At 47.2% G+C, this 27489-nt stretch overlaps 1 protein-coding gene across 2 annotated transcripts in view; it reads left to right on the forward strand.

Annotated features, from left to right (window-relative positions):
- The window catches only part of RBM5 (RNA binding motif protein 5), a 621154-nt gene that overhangs the window by 541057 nt on the left and 52608 nt on the right, over nucleotides 1–27489 (forward strand). For both annotated transcript variants that reach the window (XM_069644151.1, XM_069644150.1), the window contains exons 20-21: nucleotides 11425–11568; nucleotides 24240–24320. In XM_069644151.1, the coding sequence (XP_069500252.1) occupies nucleotides 11425–11568; nucleotides 24240–24320 (225 nt within the window). The remainder of the gene's footprint in view (nucleotides 1–11424; nucleotides 11569–24239; nucleotides 24321–27489) is intronic.

The following is a 27489-nucleotide window of genomic DNA, read 5'->3' on the forward strand; positions in this document are numbered from 1 at the left end:
CACCTATAGTTTGACAAATGCGACAATGTCTGGACACAAGCGGCACCTTCAGGCGTGGCCCAATGATTGCAAGGACCGGCAAATGGTTAATCCAAAGCCTTAGTAGGAACTGCCTCACTTCGGTCGCCAGAAACAAGAGCAAATAGGCCTCTGGTCTTTCGGTATCTATGCGTGACTTGTGAGGCTGCCTCATATCCACTGAACTTGGACAGATGGATTGAGTTAATGCTCCAATCCCATCTGTTCAATTTTTCTTCAAAGGATCTTTTTTGGTGGCTATTAGGCAGATGACTCCTGTTACCATAGGCCCAATCAATCTCCTCAAACAGGGATTTGTTCAATTTTTTAAAGTTGATCCCCGGGGATATCTCTCTGCCTCAGTTATCCCCAACCAGGCTAAGCAATTTACAACTGGGGAGAATTTTAATGTTTTGGAACAATATGCTTGATTGTGCGTTTAGGTATAATAAAATTGTAACTTTTTAAATAATGAACTTCTGGTATTATTCTAATGATAGGACACTTATTGTTTACCTTCCTTTTGTATGAGTAATGTAAAACATTTTTTAGTGGCAGAGCATAAATATTTCCCCCAGATATGACATAGCGACCAAGCGTAGCGAGGGACCTTGAACCATTGAAGGGGGATTTGCACGGTTTCCCAGCTGGGAATATTTAAATAATGGGTTGAAATGTTGCATTTTAGAGCATACTTCTAAAAATAATTGGGTAAAAGCCAAACAGTTTGCAATTGGTGCTGGGGGCACAAGGGGCAGGTGTTAGGACAGTTTTTTCTGAAGTGCAACTAAGGGCTTAGTAAAACCATGGAACTGAGGCAGTACAAGATTCCACTCTTAGTATACGGCTGTACCATCCGAGTTCATGGTAGCGTAGACTGAGCAGCCAGACTTAACATAGGGAGAGCAGGCTATAGAATCAGTACTAAGAAATAGTAATACAAATGGTCCAAAGAAACAAACACTGTGTATTGTAAAAAATAAATGTTTATTTAAATACAAGTGGGCCCAGATGAATCTAGGGGTAAGTACCATCACACCTTATATCTAATCACAATTATAGAAACACAACACTTTGCTTGAAGGTTCACAGACCAAAGCATAAACCTTATTTGGACCACCGAACAGTAGTTATAGGGAAGTCAAAATCTTTTCATACACATTCAGTATAGGTCACACCTATTCTTGGGGAGTAAAAACCAATGGTTACTTTCACAATTACATTCAGTAAGACCCTACCATTTGTACAATGACTCACAGCAACAAATCACCTAATTGACAACTGGACAGTATACGTTTTATGAATAGTGGAACACTTATTCCAGGTACAGTAAAAAACTAGAACTACTTTCGTGATACGTTTTATACTAGGTGAGTCAAACCGAAGGATGTAATATTCAATTACAGGTGCTTTTGAGATCTGTGAAACACAGATTGAGATAAGCAATCACTCTTGTAACTTTCTTTGGATGGCACATAGCAAACTCAAGTTCAACACATACTTTTTAACCTCCCAATGAAGTCCAGGTTAGATCTTTCCCAGCTATGTATGACTTATGAGGGACAGTTAGAACCAAAAACTGTTCTTCTCCAGCATGGGGTCTGACATGGATTCACATGCTCATGAATATTCCCCGTCGTCAGGCTGGGAATCCTCTGTAAAGAAAAAAACCAGTATCAGTTTCGTTTCTGATCTGTCTTTCGTAGCAATAACCAATCACTGGTCTCTGCGTCATACTGACCACAGCCAATGACTGCCCTCTACCTAAGCACCGCCTCTGGCAGCCATCTTCAGATTTTTACCGCACGTTCATGTGTTGGGATCCTCGTGCTATTGCTCTCGAGCGTTAGTGCTATTTTTTCACGTTTTTTTCTCAAAACTTTGTTTTTTCCGGTCAAAAGAGCCTCAAGCTCCACCGACTCTCCATCCGATCAACGGGGACCCGTGTCGGATTCGTCTGCGCCCCTCAAGGGTGAAGATTTCGTCGAGCTACGTTTTGGAGGACTCCAGAAGCTTCTCAGGCCCGGACATGGCCCAGGAGAAGGGAAGCTCGACCCCCGGAAATCTGTTCAGGGTCTGCCCTGGATGCCAGCTGCAGAACGTCTTTAAGGAGGACGAACACTCCTTTTGTCTCTACTGCTTACATGAGGACAAGACGCACGTGGAGAAGGACTGTGCGTTTTGCGGCAATATGTCGGAGCGGACCATGAAGGACCGCCACCAACGCCTCGCCAACTGGCTGGAAGGGAAGAGCCCGTCAGGCGAGAAGAAGAGGAAGAAATCCGAGCGGTCTTCTAAGACCTTTGAGGACGCCCCGGCGACGGGGGTCCAACACAAGGCCAAGCACCTCGAGTCCGCTGGCACCGGGAGCGCCGAACGGTCGGGCTCTACGGGCGCCAGGCAGGGCGCACCCTCCCCGGCACCTTCAGCCACGAGCCAACGCTCTGGGTCGGGTAAGAGGAAGGGCGAGCACCCGTCGAAGCTCCTGGAGAGGCCCCGGTCGAGCTCGAAGGCACCATCGGAGGGGGAGCGAGGCAGTGTCCCCCCCCCCCCCCTCAAGGATAAGGCGGTGAGCGCACCTAAGGTGGTGAAGGCCTTAATCCATCCGGCCAAGCCCTCTATCGATACTGTCGCGGCGGCCCTGGCTCAGCCTGTGGAGGCTACACCAGTGGTGGCGACCTCGGGGCTCAGTCTCCCTGCCACCTCGGAGGGAGTCCTCTTTTGTGCCCATCTATAGGACCCCCGTGAAATCCCCGGCGGGGAAGAAAAAGGGGGGGCAGGGCGTCGTCGTAGATTCGGCTTCAGAGGAAGAGCTGATCAAGGTCTTAAGCCACGGCCTTGGCGTGGATGAAGACCGACCCGTCGGGATGGATCCCGACGCAGGTGACGACAGCGTCGACGGTGCCGACGGGGCCCCTGATCGCCCGTCGGATTCCCCTCTGCCAGCGCCGCAAGACAACTCGGCGGCCATTTTGTTGGCTATACAGTCCTTATGCTCAGAGATGAGGACGAGACTACCGTTGCCGACGGAGGAGCCTCTCCCGTTGGGGGATCCTGAACCGGGACCTTCGGCTGTTCCCCCTCCCAAGAAAAGGATTCACCCTCCACCTCCTTTTCAGCCGTCGCGACCCGTCCAGCCCTCCTCCCCGTCCACCCGAGGGGATGATACGGGGACTGACACGGCAGCGACGGGTACAGACGACGAGGTATACGACGAGGATCTCCCGTCGTCACCTCCCACCAGGGCCTCTCCGCCCGACGAGATTGGATCGTTCCACTCCATGATCGCCAGGGCATCCGAGCTTTTCCAACTCTGCCCTGAGGAGAAGAAAAAGGAAGGATTCCTTTATCAACGGCACGAGGCCAAGAGGAAGACGGTCCTCGCGGTGCCTCTACTGGACGACATTTGGGATGAGGGCCTTGCCCTCCTCAAGAACCCTTCCACGACGCCAGCTAGAAGAGACCGGTACGAAAAGAAGTACCGGGTCCCGGACGCGGCCCCCCTGTGCCTCTGGGCGCAGCCTACCCCGGACTCCGTCGTCTCCGCGGCGGCCAGGAAGAAAGCGGGGGGGTGCGGCCTCCACATCGACTTCCCCACCGGACGGCGAGGGAAAGAAATTGGACGCTATGGGACGCAGGGTCATCTCGTCTGCAGCGACGACGATTAAAGCGGCCAACGCCTTGGCTATCGTGGCCCGCTACGACAGGGAGCTATGGTACAAACTGGCTGCCCTGCTGGACTTCCTACCGGACAACAAGAGGGCGGTTGCCCTGGAGATCCTACAGGAAGGTGAGGTGGCGTCGGACCACGCCATCACTATTGCGACGGACATCGCCGACACTGGGTTTCGCCAGTTGGGCAACGGCGTGTGCCTTAGGCGGCGTGGATGGCTCAAGGCTACGGACTTCCGTCAAGACGTACAGATCAGAGTCCTGGACATGCCGTTCGATGGGAACAACCTGTTTGGGGAAACAGTGGACGATTCCCTTCAGGCCATTAAAGCGGACACTGAGACGGCCCGGGCCCTTGGGGTTCTACAGCAACGACGGACGCCCTTTCGGAGCAGCGGAGGCAAGGGCGCCTCCAAAGGTTCCGGCGGCGGTTTCTCTACCTACCGTCAAGCGGCCCGCTCGTCGTCTCAAGAGGCCTACAGAGGACGAGGCAAGTCTGGAGGACCCCGCCGTCGTCGCCAAGGAGGTCAAGGCGGCAAAGCCTCGTCGAAACAGGATTGAACCGGCCGTGGGGTCGGGCCCCCACCAAAGCACCCCGGTGGGAGGCCGGCTGGCGAGCTTCGTCAGCGTGTGGGAGTCCATCTCCACCGACCGTTGGGTGCTGGACGCCTTGGCCCGGGGCCACGCGCTCGAGTTTCAAAGAAGGTGCCCGCGCGTCCCCCCCGTGGCCAGGAGAGAGCTTCACGTCCCTCAGCTTCTCCTGGAGGTAAAGGCGTTGCTCAGGAAGGGCGCCATCGAACTCGTCCCAAAGAGGCTTCGGGGCTCCGGAGTTTACTCGAGATACTTCCTCGTGAAGAAGACTGGACGATGGCGCCCCATCCTAGACCTGCGACGTCTGAACAAGTTCATCAAGGCGCAGAAGTTCCGGATGGTCACCCTCCAGCACGTCCTGGGTCAGCTGGAGGAAGGAGACTTCCTGTCGTCGTTGGATTTGGAAGATACCTACTTCCATATTCCCATCCTAAAGGGGCACCGAAAATTCCTCAGGTTTGTGGTCCAAGGGCGTCACTACCAGTTCAAAGCCCTCCCCTTCGGACTACGGTCGGCACCCAGGGTATTTACCAAGTGCCTTGCACCGGTGGCGGCGCAGCTGCGCCGCGAGGGGATCCACGTCTACCCCTACCTGGACGACTGGCTCATCCGAGCCAAGACGAGGGTGCTCGCCGTGGACCACACGGCAAGGACCGTCCAACTTCTCACGGACCTGGGATTCTCCGTGAACTACGCCAAGTCCCACCTGGTACCCGCGCAAAACGCACTGTTTCTGGGAGCGAAGCTCGACACAGTGTCCCTTCTGGCCTCCCCGTCGGAGGAAAGGACCAGGTCCATCCTGGGCAAGGTACAGCGGATGTTGGTTTCCGACGCGGCCAAGGTGAGGTCCATCAAGTCCCTCCTCGGAATGATGTCCTCTTGCATCTACCTCATTCCCATGTGCAGGCTCCGGATGCGCCCGTTGCAGTAGTTCCTGGACGCGCGCTGGATCCAAACGACGGGCGGCTTCGAGGAGAGGATCACACTCGACGAGAGTTTCCGCCGAGCGGTCCGGTGGTGGGGCACCCGCGCGCATCTGACGGCGGGCATGGACTTCCAGACCCCAGACCACCAGGAGACAGTGACCACGGATGCCTCCCTGGAAGGGTGGGGAGCGCACACCGAAAATCTGCACGCGAGAGGCCTCTGGCTCCCGACGGAGAAATCCCTCCATATCAACGTCCTGGAGCTCCGTGTAGTGTTCTGGGCCCTCAGGTCCTTCCTTCCGTCCCTCAAGGGCAAGGTGGTGAGGATCTTCACCGACAACACCACCACCATGTTTTACATCAGGAAACAGGGCGGAACCAGGTCCCCAGCACTGTCCAAGGAGGCGCAGGACCTGTGGCATTGGGCAGTCGCCCAAAGGATGTTTCTGGTGCCGTTTCATCTGGCAGGGATAAAAAATACCATCGCCGACTCACTCAGCAGGGAGCTGCGCTCGTGCCACGAGTGGGAACTACGGCAGGATCTAGTGGATCTCCTCTTCCGACGGTGGGGCACACCCCAGATCGACCTGTTCGCGACGGCGACGAACTCCAAGTGACGGAGGTTCGCCAGCAGGTTTCCCCAGGCGAGGAGCATGGGCGATCCTTTCTCGTTCCCCTGGGAGGGCCTGTTCCTCTACGCGTTCCCTCCTTTGCCACTGCTAATCCGGCTCGTCAACCAGCTCAAGAGGTCACGGTGCAGGATGATCCTCGTCGCACCTGCGTGGCCGAGGCAGATATGGTTCCCGGACCTTCTGGACTTGTCAGCGTCCCCGCCAATCAAGCTGCCGGTGGACGCGGATCTACTCTCCAGGGAAGGAGGCGCCATCCTCCACCACGACCCGAAATCGCTGAACTTGCAGGCCTGGCTCCTGCAGCGCTAGAGTTTGGAGGATACGACATACCGGCCGACTGCAGAGAGGTTCTTGCAAAGGCCAGGGCGTCCTCGACTCTTAAATGCTACAGACACAAATGGAAGAGGTTCTCTGTCTGGTGCCACGCACAGAAGATTAACCCTCTACGGATTACGGCTCCCCAGGTACTGCCGTACCTGCTGACGCTGGCCAAAGCTGGACTGGCACACGCGTCCATCAAGATTCATCTTGCTGCGATCTCCCGATACACCAGAACCACGGGCCGGACGTCCCTGTGGTCTCATCGTCTGGTGAAAGAGTTCATGAAGGGACTGTTCGGATCGTTCCCGCCGGTGAAGGCGCCGGCCCGGCGTGGGAGCTCAACGTGGTGCTGACCAAGCTCATGGGACCTCCGTTCGAGCCTCTGCACTCGGCCCCGTTGAAGTTTCTGTCGTGGAAAACAGCGTTTCTTGTGGCCATCACCTCCGCACGACGGGTGGGAGAGATCCAGGCCCTTTCCTGCAAGGCCCCGTACTTGACTTTTCACGACACGAGGGTAGTGCTCAGGACGCACCCCTCCTTCATGCCCAAGGTACCGTCGGACTTCCATCTCAACAAACCCTTGGTGTTACCTGTGTTCTTCCCGTCGCCTTCGTCGCCGGCTGAGAGGACTTTGCACTCGCTGGATGTGGTTAGAGCGCTGAAGTTCTACGTGGACCGCACGAAGTGTTTTCGGAAGACGTCACAACTCTTTGTGAATTTTGGACCTGTCAATCAGGGGAAGGCTCTCTCGAAGGCTTCCATTTCCAGATGGCTCTCCGGCTGTATCATGTACTGTCATCGGTTGGCAAACCGACCGCTGCCTGGCCGTCCGAGAGCCCATCCCACCAGAGCGATCGCAGCTACCACGGCGTTCCTTTCTGGTGTGCCCCTGCTGGACATATGCAGGGTTGCTACGTGGAGGTCGACGCACACCTTCACGAAATTCTACTGCGTCGATCGGGATTCCAGGGAGGAGTCCAGGGTCGGCCAAGCAGTGCTGCGCAACCTGTTCGCCTGAGGTGAGCCTGGTGAGGAGGTAAGATGCTTAATGTTGAGTTTGATGTAATGCTTAATGTTGAGCCTTTGCCACCTCCCGTGGTTGTGCATGTGCGTACTGCTATGTATTCTTTATTCATGAGCATGTGAATCCATGCCAGACCCCATGCTGGAGAAGGAACAAGTTACTTACCTGTAACTGTTGTTCTCCAGCATGGGTCTGGCATGGATTCACATGCGAACCCTCCCGCCTACCCCTCTGCGGCTCTTCACTTGGTCATACTGCCACTTCACGTGCTTCCAAATCTGAAGATGGCTGCCAGAGGCGGTGCTTAGGTAGAGGGCAGTCATTGGCTGTGGTCAGTATGACGCAGAGACCAGTGATTGGTTATTACTACGAAAGACAGATCAGAAACGAAACTGATACTGGTTTTTTTCTTTACCGAGGATTCCCAGCCTGACGACGGGGAATATTCATGAGCATGTGAATCCATGCCAGACCCATGCTGGAGAACAACAGTTACAGGTAAGTAACTTGTTCCATATCACCCAACCTGTGTTGGTACTCATTTATCGACCTCAGAAGGATGAAAGGCTGAGTTGAGGCGTTTAAGAACAGAATAAATCAGTGACTCACCCTCTGAAGTGTGCCTGAAATAAACCTTTAATGAGTCTAGCAATTATTGTATAGAATTCCAGAAAGACACATTTGGTATTCCTATTCTTTCTTATTTATGGTCAGTGCTGAAAGTGTTAGACTTGTGGCACTCCTGTTCTTATTTATTTTTTTTTTTATTTTTTTTTTTAAACAACAAGCAAGCCAGCCACTCTGGCCTGAACAAGAAAGCCAGCCACTCCAGAAGTAAAGAACCACATGGTGCTGGCCACAGCTCAGGAGCTTGCATTACTAAAAAAAAAAATGGACTTTTTTTTTTTTTTTTAGAGGTCGCAGTTGCGACCTCTGGCAACCCCTAAATGACGTCCCCGACCCCAGAGCTGGTTGACTTTCCTCGGAGTGCTACAGGGACGGACACACCAGTTTGTGTGCTCGACTACAGCTACTGGAAACGAAGATTTGCCAAGGGTAGAAAGGATCTTTGGATTCCTTATACATTTTGTTAGGTGAAATCGGCACACCTCGCCTTATGTTGAGTGCTGGGTGTTAGGCCGAGTTTGTATGCAGCACCCTTTGGGACCACTACACACAACTAGGACTACAGGTGTAAGCAAAACTAACCTTTGGTATAAGTCTGTACTACAGTTTTTGGTAGCAGAGCTGAGCAGCCAGTCTTATCTCAAGAAAGAATGTGAGCTGTAAGGATGTTGGAGAGGTCTACAATCACAGGTGTTCAAACTCTTGCACTCAAGGTTTCTTGGTTAAACACTTTATTCAACAGTTATAAAACATTCACTAGAAGGAGGCAGTTAAATATCATACACAAATACTTCAGTACTACACTTTAAGTTTCTGAGGCATTCAGACTACTTTGAAGGAGGAGCAAAATGGCATTCAGAATACTTTGAAGTACGAGCAAAAAAGGAATAGTTTATTCAGAACATGAAAGGTTATTTAGAGTTCACCAGAAGAGTCGATTCAATAGGTTAGGCCAAAGTCAATAGGCTAAAGTCTTGGTTGGGGTAAAGCAGTTCTGGTAGTGAAACTGAAAAGTCTCTGCACCAGTTCTTAGGAGTAGTTTGTAGCAAGAAGAATATGTTGGGTCACAAGCTGATTAGGCCTGTGAGTTGGGAAAGTTCCAAGCACTTTCACCGCAAGAGGGAAGTACTCTGTCTTGTTTTACAGTACCTTACAATGAAGAGTCAGCTGATGACTTCTGTTCCTGGCAGTTCTTGCAGATCTCGCTGTTCCTGGGCCTCAGTCGTGGGGACAAGAGGGAGGACGTCGGGAGGGGTGGGTGGGTTGTTTCGATCGGGGGACTCCTGCACTGGGACAGTAAAAAGCTGGCAACTTCAATTCCAGTGGCTGTAATTAACGCACACAAACTGGTGTCACTCTCCCTGGTTCTAAGGTTTCCTGCAGCAACTCTTAGGAAATTGAAACAGCTCTGAGATGGGTGTCCAGGTGGCTTACTTTGGAGTTGATTTGGTCCCACCAACTCAAAGGGAGATGTCTTTGCAGGGGCTTCTGTCGATGCAAACTTGGTGATTCAGACCTGCAGCTGGGCTTCACCTGGCAAACCAACGGCCCAGGAGTTGCAGCAGCAGTCCTTTTCAAGCTCTTCTTTTCCTTCGTCCAGTGGTCTACTCTGCCTTCCAAGCCAAGAGACACTCCTTTTATTCCATTCTCTCCCATTCATTCCAGCCTAGCTGTCACTCAGCCAGCAGGGTGGCTGTCCTTCGTGGACAGTCAGCCAGCCAATCACCACAGAGTACATTTGGGTCTCCTAGGAGACTAATGACGGAGTTTCGGGCACCTTCCTCGCTTCCTGCTCTGCCAGACACACTGGAGCCAGAGGTGGGTTTGAGCACTGAAGCCTGACAAAGGCAAAAAAAAACTAAAGGGTTAAACCTGGTTTGGCGCGCAAAGTAAAACCCAAGAAAGACCTCACAAACGATAAATGGTGAAAAAAAACAACCAGGCTCATTTTGACACACAGGTTACCGATGGGTGCTCTACTGCAGCTGAGGATTCAGCCTGCGGTAGAAAAGCACAATGGTAGGAAAATTAAATCACTGCCACCAGCCGTTAACTGTAGTGAGGGTAACATCACAAATATTACATGAGTAAGTAGGAAAAGGGGGCTACTAAGTAACCCCCCCCCCCCAGCACTTCCACATAAGATGGGGTGTGATGGACCTACATAGGAAAAAGGCAAGTCCATTTCCTTTTACTATGCTTGGGAACAGTAGTTCACCCAAGAAAAGGTATTTAAACCTTATGAGAAATCCAAAGGACTTCTCTGTGACACTGCACTCAAGGTGCAGTGTATCGCAATACAAAAGGTAGATGCCTATGTTTTGTCAGACTCCAAAAACAAAGCGAAAGAGTCCAAATCAGATCAAAAATACATGAATGAGTGAGAAAAAGGTCCCACTCCAGGATTAAAAGTCCGTAAGTGAAACACTTGTGTACAAGCGCGATAGAAATAAAATATCATGTAAGTCCAGCAAAAGAGCTGGGGGTCTCAAAGGTTGAAAGGACTAAGCACAGACATGAGAATTCTCCCTGACAGTAGGAAGTGTGACTGGGATGTGGTGAGGGTCTTTACAGACACCGAATGGCAGATTACCGCTGTATTCGAAGTCTCTTAGAATGCTAGATTTAAACGTACCCAAACATATGTGACACACGGGGCGTAACTTACTCCACACAGGATGTCATGCATATATAAAAACAAAGATCAGGCTTGCCCGAGATGCACCCAGGAGAGCACAACATGATTCATAGGTTTTGGACATTCCCAGTGATGGTACTTTTTTGGCAGTGTCGCCGAAAGAGTGAAGGGGGTGGGGGTTCAGATGCAAGCATGGCTCCTGTAGTTTTGTCTATTGGGATTGTTCACGAGAGGAAGGAAGCAGGCCGCTCGCCTCTTTAAAAAATAACTACATAAATGGACCACCTCATTTGTATCCTGGCAAAACGCAGATGGCAATGCCTTGGAAATTCGATTGAGGGTCCCAGGATAGAGGCCTAGTGGGAAGACCCAAGATGTTGTTCATTGGTTGAAACCGCAGTGTGGCATAGGGCGATGAGGGAATAGAAGCCTGGAATGCACTGACAGAGGATGTTTGACACTCTGGATACTGAGAAGCCTTAAACGGCAGCTAGAGGTGGCATCCAGCAACGGCTCATTGGAATTAATGGTGAACATGCTGCGATAAATGACAAATAGGAGCACGCATACATATTGCGTTGGGAGCGATGTTAAGATATGGAGCCTGGAGTGAGAACGAAATGCAACGTCCATATGAAAGCATATTTAGAAGAACACATTGTCACAGCGAAGACTGTTGGTGTTTATTTGTTCGCTTGTTAAATAAAAATGTTATTAAAATAATGTAGGGGAAAACTAAAAGGGGACACAATGTCCCAGCTGTACTCCACTTAAGATGGCACGTGCTGCCAGATGAAAGCAAAGGAAAATATTAAAATGGGTGTACCTCACTGCACTAAAAACCCGAGGGTTATCAAGTGTACTGCATACGACTTAAGATTTTGTGTTAATGAAAAAATGACACTGATTTTAGATACATTTTGATGATTTTTGCAATATGGTTGGTCATCTGTATTAATTTCAATTTTTCCATAGATTGCCAAAGACATGGAGCGTTGGGCTAAGAGTTTGAACAAACAGAAGGAAAACTTTAAAAACTTCTCGACATTGACTTCCAAGGACGAGGAGAGGAGGGAATCTGCAGCAGCTGATGCCGGCTTTGCTTTATTTGAGAAAAAGGTACAAGTTATCATTCCATACAGCCTGGTTATCTTAATCACACACTTTGAAACACTTTACATTGAGTGCTCTTTACATTCAGCATGTTTCAGGAACGAATATTCTAATCAATGAGTATTAGGAACAATTTATTTTAGGCAAAGTCCCCTCTGTGTTCTATAGACCCCCAAATGTTTTGCTTTTTGTATTTCACCTGTCCTGACATTTTTACAGACAACTGAAGCCTTCAGCTTCACTTGTCTGGCTTATTTGCTCATTTGTCATTGGGAAACTGACTATTCGCTCAGACTGTCAGTACTGGGAAACTGTTTCCCTTAGGTTTTTCTACCTTCTTTGGTAACTTAACATTGTGCGCAGCATCTTACAATGCAATAGAATGGGGACATTTTTCTCACCTTAGTCTTATGTAAGGAATTTCCTGGTTACTTTTTAATGTGCCTAAACACAAGATGGTGGAAGCAGGTGTCTTTTTACCACGTCTGCTATATTTTTAGTATGCATATTCGCGTTTAAAGCGTTTGGCTACTTACAGTGGCTACTGTCCAAAGATGGTGTCTTTGGCCTTTGTGATGTTTGGCAGTTTTCCTTCCTTCTCAGGTCAGGAAATCCCTAATGGCATGAATTTGCTTGGGAAATCTGCTGTTTTTGCGTGCTAGTGCATGCCATTTGTGTGGACCCAGGAAGTGTGTTGGGACTGTCTGTTCCTGTTGGGGAGAATTCTCAGAAATGCGCTAATTCCCTTCTACCTTAGAGGCCCCAGGCTCTTTTGCTTGACTTTAGGATTTGTAATTTCTATCCTGGAGAGAGCGACACCTTTTTCCCACTCGCGTATTTTTCTGGATTTGAACAGTATTTTTGGTTTTGGAGTCTGGCAACCTCCATACGCATAATCTTTTTTCATTGTGACACACTGCACCTTCAGTGCAGTGTCACAGAGAAATCCTTTGGATTTCTGCTAAGGTTTAAATACCTTCTCTTGGATAACTACTTTTTCCAGGAGCTGTGAAGTGAAATTGACTTTAGTTACATGTGTTACTTTCTAGACCCAGCACACACTTGCAATAGGGTGGAGGTGTTAGTATCCCCTTTGTCTAGTTTCTCGATTAACATTTTTGTTACCCCTTCTACAATCAATGGCTGGTGGCAGTGGTTTACTTTTTACTACCAGTGAGTGTGTCTACCGCAGGCTTCAATTGCAGCTGCAGTAAAGCAACCATATGTGCCCATTTTGTCAAAATGGCCCTGGTCGTCTTTTTACACCATTTCTTGTTGGAAAGGTCCTCCTTGAGATTTACTCTGCGCTCCAAACCAGGTTTGGTCCCTTTGTTTGTTTTGTCTTTGGTGGGATTCACTGGCGAAGCCCGCCTCTGGCTCCAGGGTTTCTGGCAGGGCAGGAAGCGACGGAGGTGCCCGAAACTCCCTGTGTTTTGTCTCCTTGGTTACAGGAATGCACCGAAAGGTGATTGGCTGGCTGTCCTTGGAGGACAGCCACCTTGCTGTGTGGTTGACAGCTAGGCTACAAATGAATGGGAACGCCTTGCATAAAAGGCTATCTTTTGCAGGGAAGGCAGAGTTGACCACTGGATACAGAAACTGAAGAAGAAACTGGGAGAGAAGCTTGCTGCACCCTCCTGGACCGTTGGTGTGCCTGGTGAAGCCCCGCTGCAGTGCTGAAGCTCTGAATTCCTAATCGACTAGAGAAGCCCGGAAAGGACGACTTCTCTCCTTGGGTTGGTGGAACCAATTGACCCAAGACTTGACTAGCACCCTTCTCCCTGATGGCAGTACTACTTTGCTGCTGCTGGAACCGCGTGCCAGGGGACAGGAGCACCAGAATCAAGTGCATTGTTTTTAATCCTGACCCGAGCTCCATGAAGATCCTCCACTCCTTCGAAGCAGGACTAACGAAGCCTGAGCCACTTCAACAGAGTGCTGGAGCCCAGAAGTAAGGAAAGTCCACGAGGTGTCCAAGAACGGTAGTTGTGCTATTTGCGAGTAGCTGAAACCGCAAAGTGCCGCTAATCTGAATTGTGCCCATTGCTGCCGTCGACCTTCAAACAGTAGTTCCCAGACGTTCTCCCTCTTGTCCTCACGAATTGGGCCCAGGAACAAGAGGATCTGCATGACTACAACCGAAACAGAAGCCAGCTGGAACCTTTTCTTCAGACCCAAGGTACTGTGTAACTAGGGGGATTTATTTATTGCATTTGATTACACGCCCAAACCCAGACATTTGGCAGTAATACAAGGGTTCAAAAGCTGGGGGTCGGAAGACCAGCAGATGTCAAGCTGTGTCTGGCGTAGTATTATAATTTGTTAAAGAGCCAAGTTTTTAGAAGTTTCTTGAATTTTGGGTGGGATGGCTCGTTGCAAATGTTAGCTGGGAGTGAATTCCAGATTCTGGGGGCTGCTACAGGGAAGCTACAGCTACCCTGTTCTCGCATTCTTGAAACGGGGGATGAGTAGGTGTGTTGGCGTTGGATCTGAGTGTTCTGGTTGCAATTTTGCGTTTGAGGCTTTGGTTGAGATAGATGGGTGCATTACCAGTGACACATTTGTGTGTGATGGTGAGTGTTTTGTGAAGTATTCTGGCTTGTATAGGCAGAGTATGTTGCATTAGTCAACCTTGGCCAAGATAAGGGCTCTAGCAAGAGTGATGCAGTTTTGAGGTGTGAGGAAGGGTCGGCTCAGTGCAATAAGTTTGGCTGTGTACACCATGGAAAAAGCCAAGTGCACTGATGTATTTACACATGGTGAGGCTGGAGTGAAGATAAACACCTAGGGTTTTGACTTGGTTCAAAGCGGTAATTGGGGTGCCATCTATCACTATGGATGTGTTCTGTGAGTGGAGCCTGCTTAGGCGGGCAGCGGCACTGTTAAAAAGCAGGTTCCAGGCTCTTTAAGATTTCTTCAGGTAAGTTTATTTCCAAGTTCTTAGTTACATATCCACATGAAGACATAAAGGACATAAGATGTGACAACACCGGCTCCCATCACCCAGGGCCAGCCAGCTTTAACCGCCTCTACACAGAACACTCACTCAGAATATTCCATCATCCACACATAAACATTCCACATGACATCTCAAGCTACCTCACCTCAGACAGGCACAATACAACACACCTCCCTCTTTTACTAAACCATACATGCACAGAACAAGTCACATACCAGAACAACACAACTACCACCTTCCAAGATATACGCACACGTAACACTCCACTGGCCGACAGACACTTCCACGGCCAAACCATCAAAACATCACACCCTGACAAACCACATTCCATGTACCAATAACAAAAATACTGTCATCCATCTGCCTGTTCTTGCCACAAACAAGCAACTGGGCTCTCACCCCAGGACCTGGACAACCCTGAAACTGGGCTACTTCACCTACAATCCTGAACAACCACAAGACTGCTACACCTCCTACCACCTGCCCCCGCCTACAACAACACGGGTGTCCAGGCTGCCACCCTGGAACCCCAGCAGGCCTCTAGACTGCCACTCTAAACTGAGACCTCAAAGCCTCCAAAAAGACAATCCCAACCTCACTCCAACAGGGATTCACCAAGTGGAAACATACAACATCACTGAGATCACAAACACCCATGGTCTTAATACCATACTCATTACACCAGACCAGGATGTACAAACCTTCCAAACACATTGGGAGCAGTGTCCACGCACTCCCAATGCCAACATCAATGACTGGTAAAAACTAAACTGTCTTATAGCAAGGAAAACATCCTACCCCAAAGCAAGCTGTTGAACCCATGGATACAACGAAATCCACAATAAATACCACAAGTAACATAGAAAGCAATTTACTCATCATCTCAGGACTTACCACACTCAATACCGACGGGTCATTACCAGGCGTCCCCAGCTACCCCTTTACCACCAGCTACCTACTGTCCAATGTGATGAGAAGGATAAAAAAAAACCTAGAGGAGGCGCTACTTCCCTCACAGAACAACCTCATTGCTGTTCAACCTTTACCGGAATCGGGTAACCCCTATAACCAGACCAATCCCCTCACATGAAATTAGAAAATCCTAACATCCTTAATGAAAGAGTCGAGGCGCTACCTCACTCTAGAACAATCGCATGGGTGTTCAACTTTTACCACGACAGGTAACTACCCAAACCAAAACAATGTAAGGAAAAAAACTATATCCCCCACTGACATTACCCAAACAATTCAAACCATGCATTTCACACTGCAACACTTCCATGCTGAATGAGTTCACCCAATACTCACTGACTCTCTCCAACCTATCGGAGTCAGATTCATCATAACATGCATTCCAAAATCAATGAATGCTGCAACCATATGCTGTAAACAATACATAAACCGCATTGAAAACATTTGCATTGTGCACATTTCAATACAAAACCATGTTGCTCATAGTAAGTAAAATCCCCAAAACTAACACTTTTATGAACGAAAACGTCCATAGCCATTTGCAGGCTCTTAAGCGAACCTATGAGTCCATAGCCATTTACACAGGCTCTACTGACGTGCAATATAGCTGAAAATCCTCAAAATGATTAAAGCTATCACACACATACCACCCATCTTACACTAACGGCAACGATTTATGCACATTAGTGTCCATGTGCCATGGTGCTTGGCACTCGAAACCTGCAATTCCTCAAAAGAATTATGCTAAATACCCTTCAATACAACATATTACCACACTATATTGTCACCGTTTCATTTACCCATTTACATAACAGAAGTGCTGTTTAAGATGCATGTATATCTTCTACAAACACAAACGCATCCTCGCAGTGTCCCCATTCTACATATTCACAGCGCACGAAGGCACTCGCCATCCTGCACATGCAAAAATGCTCCGTCAGTTTTAAATAGGTATATTAAAGTTCCAAACTACCCAACATTATGGCTGTTACTCTCTGCACATGCCTATACCCCACCATACTGTCATGACCTAAAAATGTCACCTTATTTGTTGCCCGCTACCTGTGGCCTCACTGAGACGGAGCGGCATGCTAGCATCACAATCCACCGAAAATGTCTTTTGCCAAGCAGAGACCACAGCATTTGGCACCTAAACAAACCATGTCTCTTGGATCCGATTCGTATCATAGGGTTCCCATGTTCTAAGCATTGTTCATTCCTGCCTTAATATAGCTGCACACATATTTTGCTTCCTTCTAAGACACGTCTTGCCAAACGTCCGATTCCTTAAAGTACTTTCCCTTTTACATCCTCAGGGCAAACAGCACTTATAATACGAAGCTCTAACAATAGCACATTCCAAAGAACATTCTACGCTTCACCATCTCCCCCTGCTGCATGTGTGACATCAGTCACTACTGCTTAGTAGGGCTATGCAGAGCTTCATAGGCCAACGGTCGTTCACTTCCCAGGAGACCTCGCCACGAAAGGCTCATAAATCACCAGAGTTTGACAAACAAAAACATGATGTGCACGATAAGCACAGTACGGTGCTGCCAGGCTCCCATAACTTCAAAGCCTGCAATTATCTTGTGAGAAGGACAGCGTTTAAAACAGCTCCCCATTGCTATGAGTGCACAAGACATGGGAGTGACGTGTAGTCAGGCAAACAGTCCTTGTTCATGTCAAATTGACATCCATTTCCCAAACAGAGCAGCGTCTTTTTTTTCTATTGCCATTCTAACTTAACAAAAAAAACTTAGAGTGGCATCCCATTCCTCCCAGTGGGCTTGCTCTTCATTACATCTCACGGAGGACCAGGATACAGTGATTGCTTTCAACATCAATTTCCCAGTATTACAAGTATTATCTTTCACCTGCTGGTCCAGCGCCATCTCCAGCCCCCAGGGCAGAGCTCTGCCGCCTACTTAGGAGCTGCCCATCCAAAAAGGGGCCACTTTCTTGGACTTCCCCTGAACCCTGGGACGCAGTCCTCCTTCCTGCTCCTGGAGCTGATCCCTCTGCAATGGGGCCCAATTCCTGTTCCTGCCCCTGCGCTCTGGGGAGCCATGTCAGGGCTTCTGCCTGAAGACTCCCTGGGGCCCAGCTTGCCCACTACTTATGTGCGCGGGTCCCACCAAAGATGGGGCTTTAATCCTCCGGCTCCCCCTGCACCCTGGGTGATGGGACTTAGTTTTTGGAGGCGGTGTTGTCCTTCTCCAGAAGCTTGTCCTTCCTGCACCCCCCCGCAGCAGGGTCCTCAGTCCATCAGCTTGTGGCACGTAGGTTACCAAAGACCGACTCGTCGCCATTGTTAAAAAGCAGGTTCCAGGCTCTTTAAGATTTCTTCAGGTAAGAGTATTTCCAAGTTCTTAGTTACATATCCACATGAAGACATAAAGGACATAAGCTGCGACAACACCGGCTCCCATCACCCAGGGCCAGCCAGCTGTAACCGCCTCTACACAGAACACTCAACCAGAATATTCCATCATCCACACATAAACATTCCACATGACATCTCAAGCTACCTCACCTCAGACAGGCACAATACAACACACACCTACTATGAGGGTCTGTTTTTTTCTCCATTAAGACAGAGGCTGTTGGACGCCATCCAGTTCTGGATAAGTGAGTAGATTGTTTACACGAATGGTGTCCTGTTCAAGATTGCCTTTGATTGGAGTGAGTATTTGTGCATCATCTGTTAAGTTGGTGTATATTACTCCCATTGTGTCTAGTGCTGCGAAGAGGAGTTTAGTGTCCGTATTATGCGTGGGGGAGAGGCAGGATCCTTGTGGGACTGTTAAGGGATCTGCTGCTACATCGCCGCTGGTTACTCTAGGGGTGCGGTCTGAAAAGAACACTTTGATCCAGGTGGTTGCTTCCTTTGAGAAGTGAAAGTTATTTGCTAGTGTTGGACATCATTTATTATGGTGCACTAAATCAAATTCAGTGGACAGGTCAAGTAGTAATAGGATGCATTAGGTACCCTGAATCTCTGATAGCGTCCGTCCTGTTTTTTTTTTTAAAAAATCCAGTAGGGATGTCTCCGTGCTATGCCTGGGTTGGAAACTTGATTCTGTCCCCTAGTAGCTGGTTGTTCTCTAGGTGGGATTGAACTTCAGTATAGGCAATTTTGTCTAGGATTTTAAGGAGAAGGGGGACTGGGGTGATCAGTCTGTAATTAGTGGGGATGGTGGGGGTCTAAGTGGTTTTTTGAGAAGGGGTGTAACCCAGGCTGCTTTGATATTAGCTGGGATGGCGTTGGAGCTGAAGGAGGCATTCACAAAGTTAGTTATCATGGGTGCTAGGGTGGGGGCAAAGTTAACTATTTGCAAAGGAGACCGCTTTCTTGCTAAATTAAAGGGTTTAAAAGAGGCTATGGTTTTAAGATCCAGGGTAGTGGTCAGTTTGTCTGAAGTCCAACTAAGGGGTTAGTAAAACCATTCAACTGAGGCAGTACAAGACTCCACACTTAGTATAAGGCTGTACCACCTGAGTTCAGGCTAGCGTCCACGGAGCAGCCAGGCTTATCTTAGGAGAGAGAGGGCTGTAGAATGAGTACAAATGAAATTGTAATACAAATGATCCAAAGAAACACTGAAACACTTTATATTGTAAAAATGAAGGATTTATTTAAATACAGGTAGGCCCAGATACATCTAGGGGTAAGTAAGCACTAAAACATTATACAAAATCACAGTATAAAAACACACTATACTTGAAAGTACACAGACCCAAGTACAGACCTTAAGTACCTAACAGTTCTAGAGGAGTAAAAAACCTTTTCATACACATTCAGTATAGGTCACGCCTATTCTTGGGGAGTAAAAACCAATGGTTACTTTTCAGTTACATTCAGTAATGCAAGGGCAGTAGACCCTTAGAGTTATATAATGATTCTCAGTACAGATCACTTAAACAGTCAAGTGGACAATATACTTATGGTGAATAGTGGAACACTTAATCTAGGTGCAGTAAAAACCTATAACTACTTTTGGGATAACTCAGTTATACTAGGTGAGTAAAACTCAAGGATGTAATAAACAATTACAGGTGTTTTTGAAATTGGGGAACCCCAGATGGAGATAAGCAGTAACTCTTGTAACTTATTTTGGGTGGCACACAACTAACATAAGGTAAGTAAAACACACATACTTTTTTTTTAACCTCACAATGAAGAGGAAAGTATAACCCAATGTCACACTTTACTGAAAGACTCTGTTATTCTAGGTAGGCAACAACCTAATGCAGGCTTATTCTGGACAGGCTATAGCAGCAAGTCGGGGGAAGCAAGACCCAGTTGTGGGACACTCCTGCAATGATCCTGAAAGGACTAATCTTGTGACACCAACTCTACTTTTCTGAAGAGGCACAACCTAATCACAGGAGAGTAAAATACCTTCACATCTACTTTCGATTAGACTGGCAAAACAGTTACTAAGGAAGAAAAGATATTAACCATACTTTTTTAATAATAGTGCATCACACATTCAATATCAGTAAGAACTTTTGTAACTGTTCACTCTTAGAATTACAGTTAGCAACCAACTCTTTACAAGTAACTTTTTAAACACTTATTTTCTTTTCTAGGCAGAAGTCCCAATCCCTTGAGTCTTTCCCTTATTCTTGGAGCATGAGTGTTCTCAGTGGCAGAAGGGGTGGTCACTAGGACTAGTAACCAACAGGCAGTGTAAGAATAGGTGCTTTAGTAACAAAGTCAGAGTTCCTTAGGGAAACTGGGAAAACAGGCAAGTACTTTACTGTAGAGTTAGAAGAGGGTCCAGGGGCTTTGCAGAAGACACTCTAGCAGGATTCTAGCAGTGGGACTGGGTGCACTGGATGGGAGGTCTCCCCATCACAGAAACCCCACAGCTACACCGAAATCCTAACAGGCTTAAGGTAAGTACACACCAAAGCCAACACAGTACCTCAGCATTGAAGATTTTGCAGCAGAACTTCAGAGCCATATTTTACAAGAATGGGTGTTCTGGTTGTCCAAAACGAAGTGGATGTTCCCAAAGTGGGGAACTCCCGTCCCCTGCACACTGTCTAAGATCTGTCAAAATATACCAATAATTTTTAACCATATGGTGTCTGATATACAAATCACCCTATGTAGTTAATGCTCTTCAAATGTATTATATACTGTTAATACAAAATAATTGAAATAGAATTCTTTCATAAGTATTAATAAACCAAAACTTTCATGATGAACACGAGCTTCAATTTAATTCATCATTTGATGGCCCAACGCGTTTCGAGTATTCACTCTTCATCAGGGGCAAAATTCACAATTTCAAAGTTTCTAAAAAAGTAAAACAAATTACGGAAGAAAGTATTAATGAGGAATATTCTAAAACTACTGTGCAACAGTTTGTGGCAATCAAAACAATATACATCTTCAATCCAAGCTTGATAAATACCTGATATGGGTAACTACTGCGGTGGCTGGAGTGTCATCATGTGGCACATACACCTAATAAGGTCAGCACCTACTTTTTGTAACATAAATTTCTGTTCCTGTGCAGCTCTGCAGATCTCGCTGTTCCTGGGCTTCAGTCGTGGGGACAGGAGGGAGGACGTCGGGACTCCTGCACTGGGACGGTCAAAACTTGCAACCAGAAAACCTCACTTTCAGTGGCTGTTCAGTGTTTCAGCTCCTCATGGCTACTGCAAGTAGCAACACCACACTTCCTGACTGTCGAGGTAGACTTCCCTTGCTTCTGGGGTTCTCACTGCACTCTGTTGAGGGGGCTCAGGCTCGGTCAGTCCTGCTTCCTGGGAGTCCGGAGGATCTTCCTGGAGCTCTTGGCCAACTTAAAAGCAACGCACACAAACCGGTGTCCCTCTCCCTGGCTCTACGGTTTCCAGCAGCAACTCTGTGGAAATTCAACCAGCTCCAAGAAGGATGTCCAGGTGGCTGAGTTGATTGGTCTCACCAACTCACGGGGAGAAGTCGTCCTTGCAGGGGCTTCTGTCAATGCGAACTTGGCGTTTCAGCAAAGCAGCAGAGCTTCACTGGGCAAACCAACGGTACAGGAGTTGCAGCAGGCAAGTTCTTCGATTCCTTCGTCCAGTGGTCGACTCTGTGTTGGGGAGAATTCTCTGTAAAGGCTAATTTCTCAAACCTAGTGAGTCCCCCAGCAGCTCTGCTGGATTTTTTGGGGTTTATATTTTTCTCCAGCTAAGAGTGCGACTCTTTTCCTCCCACTCTTAGACATGATTTGAGGTGTTCCTTTGACTTTGTATGTGTTTTATGGGCTATGGGGTCCTTTACCCCATAGGGCTTCATGTGTTTTTGGTATATGGGATACACAGCACCCTCCGTGCCGTAACCCAGGGGTGTTGTAGCGACCCCCAAACATGGACTCCATACCCTGGGACTGACTACTGTCTCCCAGGGCATGTAAAGTCACCATTGGCTTTACATACATTAAGATTTGTGTGCTTCCATAACTCTGCCTTTTCCCCTCCCTTTTTAATAACATTAGAGTGCCATCCTATGTTAAGCGCTCACCTCTGTCTGAAAATAAGTGGTGTTTCTCATTAAGACTTGTCTAAATAAGTAATTAGGGGTGTTTGTGTGTATATATATGTGTGTGTGTGTGACTGTGCTGAATTTACTCACCTCTTTATGCTAGTGTAAATTACAAGTGTCTTTAAATAAATATATACTTTTACACCAAATCTCTGGTCAGTGTTTGCTTGTGCTACTGTATCTCTGTACCTATTGTGTATGCTCTATATACTGCCTAACTCATCTTGAGAGAAGTCTGACTGCTCAGCCACAGCTACCAGGTAAATCTGGGCGGTAGACTGCTACCAAATGGGTTGACTGCCAACCACCTGTAGTCCTAAATCTTTTGCACAAGTCCCTAAGGGAACTGCACAGGTTTCTGCCTAACACTCTGCCTTCCAAGCCAAAAGACTTGCCTTTTATACAGTTCTCTCCCTTTCATTCCAGCCTAGCTGTCAGTCAGCCGGCCAATCATCAGAGTGCATTTGGGTCTCCTAGGAGACTAAACTGAGGGAGTTTCGGGTACCTCCCTCACTTCTTGCCTACCCCAGACACCCTGGTGCCAGAGGTGGCCTTCACTTGTGAATCCTGCCAAACACAAAACTAACAAAGGGACCAAACCTGGTTTGGCGCGCAGAGTAAATCTCAAGGACCTTACCACAAATAAATGGCGAAAAAAGACTGGGACCATTTTGAAAAACAAACACCCTTGGGAACTTTACTGCAGCTGCGAACGCAGCCAGCAGTAAATGCACACCACGGTAGTAAAAACAAAACCACTGCCAACCGTCAGTCAGTAAGGAAAGGGTAGCACAAAATTGTTACATGAGAAGATAGACAAAGGGGATACTAGGTAACCCTTCAGCACCCTATTGTAAGAGGGTATGTGCTGGGTCTAGAAAGTTACAAATTTAAGTAAAGTCCAGTTCACTTTACTGCTCTGGGAAACAGTAATTTATCCCAGAGAAGGTATTTAAACCTTGGGGGAATCGAAGGGACTGCCCTGTGTCGCTGTACTAAAGGTGCTGTGTGCCACAATGTAAAAGATGATGCCTATGGAGTTTGTCAGACTCCACAACCAAAAGAAACAGAGCTCAGAAATCACATTTAAATACATGAGAGAGTGGGAAAAAGGGTCTCTCTAAGAGGTTATCTAATGTAGAGGAAATTGGCCCATTTCTGAGAATTCTCCCTAGCGCTGCCTAACCAATATTACACCCCAAGATCCAACTCCCCTATAATAACTGTTATCCTAAATCGCAGTTAGAGGTTTACACAGTTCTAGAACCTGTGTTTCACTAGATCAGAAACGTCTATTGTCCAGTTGATATTGCTATGTGATTTCCTGCTGAGTGTCACTGTACAACTGATAGGGTCTACTACCGTGGTATTACTGAAAGTAATCTAAAAGTAACTATTGGTTTCGACGTCCTATCCTAAGAACTCCTGTTAGGTGTTGCAAATAAGGTTATATGCTTTGGTGTACCTTCAAGCGTAGTGTTGTTTTTCCATAATGTGTTTATATGATCTGTGATGGTACTTATTTCCCCCCAAGATTTAGCTGGGCCTACTCATATTTAAATAAACCATTTATTTTTTTACAATACATAGTGTTTCATTGGACCATTTCTATTACAAGTTCATTTGTACCGATTCTACAGCCCTCTCTCCCTCTTAAGAGAAGCCTGGATGCTCTGTCTACGCTTCCATGAACTCTGGTGGTACAGCCTTATACGAAGAGTGGAGTTTTGTACTGCCTCAGTTGAATGGTTTTACTAAGCCCTTAGTTGGACGTCAGAAAAACTGTTCTTACAAGGACGGACAACCCGGGGGAACTGCAATGCTTTAGGGATCATGGGTGAACAACATGTCACAGTAAGGATAGTGTTAGATAAGTCGATGTCCCTTTTCAAACTTCGAAAACAAGATGCAATACTCTGAGGTGGCCACTAGATGTCGGACTAATATACACAGTAAGGGAATCTAAGCGGATACAAGCACTAGAAATAAAATTACGGTAAGTAATGTACATGTCATTGTGGTTGCCATATTCTACACAATGAGGGTAAAATGTTTTGCTTAAAACTAGGAATGAGAGTGGAGAAGTAATGATTTGTTGAGAGAACTTGTACCAGTGATTTCTACCCTTTGACGCATGTTCTCATCGAACTGGCACCTTGCCAATGTTTTAATTGCGTAATTTTCATTTGTTTTCTCTTTCAGGGTGCTCAGTCTGAAAGACAACTAACGATGCCAGAGATGACAATGCTAATTCAAAATGGGGAAGAGGAGAATCCACTGAAAGTTAGTATGGTCTTTAAACTTAGTCTTATGCCTATTTGCAGGTTTAGGAATAGCAAGTTTAGGAAATCAGGCAAAGGCAAGAGTCTGGTGTTTCAGTTTCAAACTTATATGGAGATGTGTGATGAAAATATTATTTTGTGTGATCTTTCGTTATAGGCTAGTTGTCCTACATCTGAAGACTTGCTAAATTAAACTAATCTCTAGCAGTAAAGATCTTTTCACAGATTCCCATGCTTACATTATGCAAAGAACCACTGGGAATTTAGTTTTTTTCTGCTTTGTGGCAGCAACACTGACTTCCAAGGGCTACAAAGAATTGATTGTGCTGTACCATTTTATAGAAACTACTGTTTGGAAATAATTCATTTTTATGCAACTTGCCATCTATATTCTATGCACAACACGCTCGCTCGCGCGCACGCTCGCTCACTCTCACTCTCTCACACTCACTCTCACGCTCATTCACGCTCTCCTGCTCACGTTCTCGCTCTCACGTTCTCGCTCTCTCGCTCATCACACACTCGTCTCACTCATCACACACGTCTCACGCTCATCACACACTCGTCTCGCGCTCACTTGCGCTCCCCTCGTCACACGCTCGTCACGCTCGCTAGCGCTCACCTCGTCACACGCTCACTAGCGCTCTCACTCGCACTTTTTGCTTTTGGTTTGCTTTTACGCTTTGACTTTTTGCAGAGAAGCCACTTCACTGACCTTTTACTCTTGTTAACGGGAAACGGACTAGTCCCTCAGATTGTTGGTGCTGTTTGTCTTGTTACTTGTCTTCTGGTTGGGTAACATTTACATTTTGCACACAGCATATTTCAATGCAGTGCAATGGGGATTATTTTGTATCACTGTAGACTTGCACCAATTGGATTTTCGTTACTTTTCAATGTGCTTAAAGACAAGCTGGTGGTGCCATGAGATTTGTTGCTTGTTCTTTAGCCATTTTTTTATTTTGCCTTCTTCCTGCCTTCTCAAGAACTACCTTGTGGTTCTGAATTTGCCAGTGAAAGCTGCTGTTTTTTCACCGCACACTAGAGCATGGGCTCAGAAAGTGGGCTAGAACTGTACGGTCCCAATCCACATACTGGTGCCAGTGTGTCTAGTTTGCATGCCATGAGTCAGCCTCAGAGGTCCTTGATTGGACCAATGCTGGTTGGCATGAGTGGTAGAGGTCCTAACCATTGGAGGGTCAAGTTTGATCACTCGCCTGAATTTAGAATAAGGGGTCCTGCAGCCATTCTAGAAGACCAGATGAGCAGCCAGGTACCCTGTGTAGCTGTGGAGATGATGAAAGACTGGAGGACGAATCCTGAAGAGGCTTTTTGACCATTCTTGCTGCCGTCTGTGAAGCCCTGCTGGACTATCTGATCTCAGAAGACCCTTGCTGGTGCTTCCAGCCTTGGGACTAGTAGGACCAACCAGTCTCGACGCCTTCTCACAGTTCTGCATTCTGGATTCTTCGAAAGTGTTCCTGGACCACCCATTGGACTGACAGCTCAGTTTTGGGCCACTGTGCTAGAAGCGTCCCTTATCCGTGTTTTGGCCCAGAACTTCAGTCATCTCCATCCTACAAGTTGCCTTCCTGCAACGTTGCAAAGTTTCAGCCTCCCAGCATCTGGTCCTGTTCTGGAAGGTTTCCTTTCTTCGCGGCTGGAGACACGCCTTCTGGAACTGGCCTTCCCCCATCTGTAACAGTCCTTGTCCTGTCTGGTAGTGTCCTGAAGAGTCCTGCATTGGTGCCTGCTGCATTTCTTCACTGTGAAGGGTTGCACTCAGCTCCTGGGTCCGACGTGTTTGCACCCGCAGCTCCTGTGTATCTTCTACTGGATCCAATGGCGGGAAAACCTACCCCCAGCAGCCTCCAATTTGACCTGCCAAGTCCTTTTGGAAAAAAAGGCATAAAAGCAGTGAGTAGTCTCCATACTTACTGATGCCTTTGTCTCCTCCATTATAAAGTTTGTGAAGAACTTTGATTTATTCTTCCATTCCATTGCTTTTTAAACGGTTGTTGAAAAAGCTGCTCAAAGCAAGGAAAAGCAATTTACTCACCTGTAAATCAATTTGAACAATTTCTGGAATAGTCTTCACACCCACAGGACCATTTCCTAACTTTGTCCCAACTTCTAAAGGTACTTTGAACTTTTGGGCACAGTGTCCCATTCAATTTAGTGATGGACCTATAAAGTTAGGGTTTGTATTCCCGTGGACTGTTAATACAATTGCCGGACTAATTAACTTTCATTTCAGGTATATGGTAAACTGTATGCAGTGCATTAACTAACTGTATATATGCTTTTATATTTCGAGTTTTGTATGATAACATCCTGCTTCATTCATTTTTAGTGTCTTTGTTCCAACAGTAGAGTATTTGCGTATTTGCTGTCTGTGTAATCTTTCTATATTTCACGGTGTGGACCCCTGACCCTCCCCTAGACTTAGCCAGACAACTTACCACGCTTGCTTTGTTAGGTAAGATTTTCATAGAAATGGTAAATCTTCCTGACCTGGGTTGACCCAGAACCTTTTGCTTTACTGGTAGATTATTTTTCCTTATACCTCAGTGAGTGGGAACCTTTTTCAACACTCACAGAATCCTTTACACGTGTTATGGGCGTCAATTTTTAGACTCTGCATAGTGTCTTTTTAAAGTTATTCTCTTAACATTTTGGCAATACGTGCCTGTTGCTGGGTTGCCCTACGGGCTCTCCTTTTAAACTTTCTCTGGCTAACCTTGAGAGAGCTACAGTTCCCAAGGGCAGAACGGACCTTTGGATCCCTTCTACATTTTGTTAGGTGAACCTTATGTGGAGTGCTGGGGAGATATCATGTATCCCCTTTCACACTAAAACTGTAACAATTCTGTTACAGGGACAAGCGTACCTTCAATGGCTGGTGGCAGTGATACCTTGTATTAATGTGGTGCACCTTTACTGTGGGCTGTGTTCACAGATGCAGTAAAGGCACCTAAGGGTGCTCATTTTACCAAAATGGCCCCTGTCGTCTTTCTTTGTCATTTTAGTGTTTCTTGGCCTTTCTTGTTCCTTCCCCTGACATCCGGGCTGGAAATTCCTTTGTGTTGGGCAAGATTGTATGCAGTACCCTGTGGGAGACTGCACCAGCCTTGACATCTTGGCAATAGTTAACCCAACCATTGGTATAA

This window comes from Ambystoma mexicanum, chromosome 2p, assembly GCF_040938575.1.
Source record: "Ambystoma mexicanum isolate Mex_15411 chromosome 2p, UKY_AmexF1_1, whole genome shotgun sequence".
In the NCBI taxonomy this organism is placed as follows: domain Eukaryota; kingdom Metazoa; phylum Chordata; class Amphibia; order Caudata; family Ambystomatidae; genus Ambystoma; species Ambystoma mexicanum.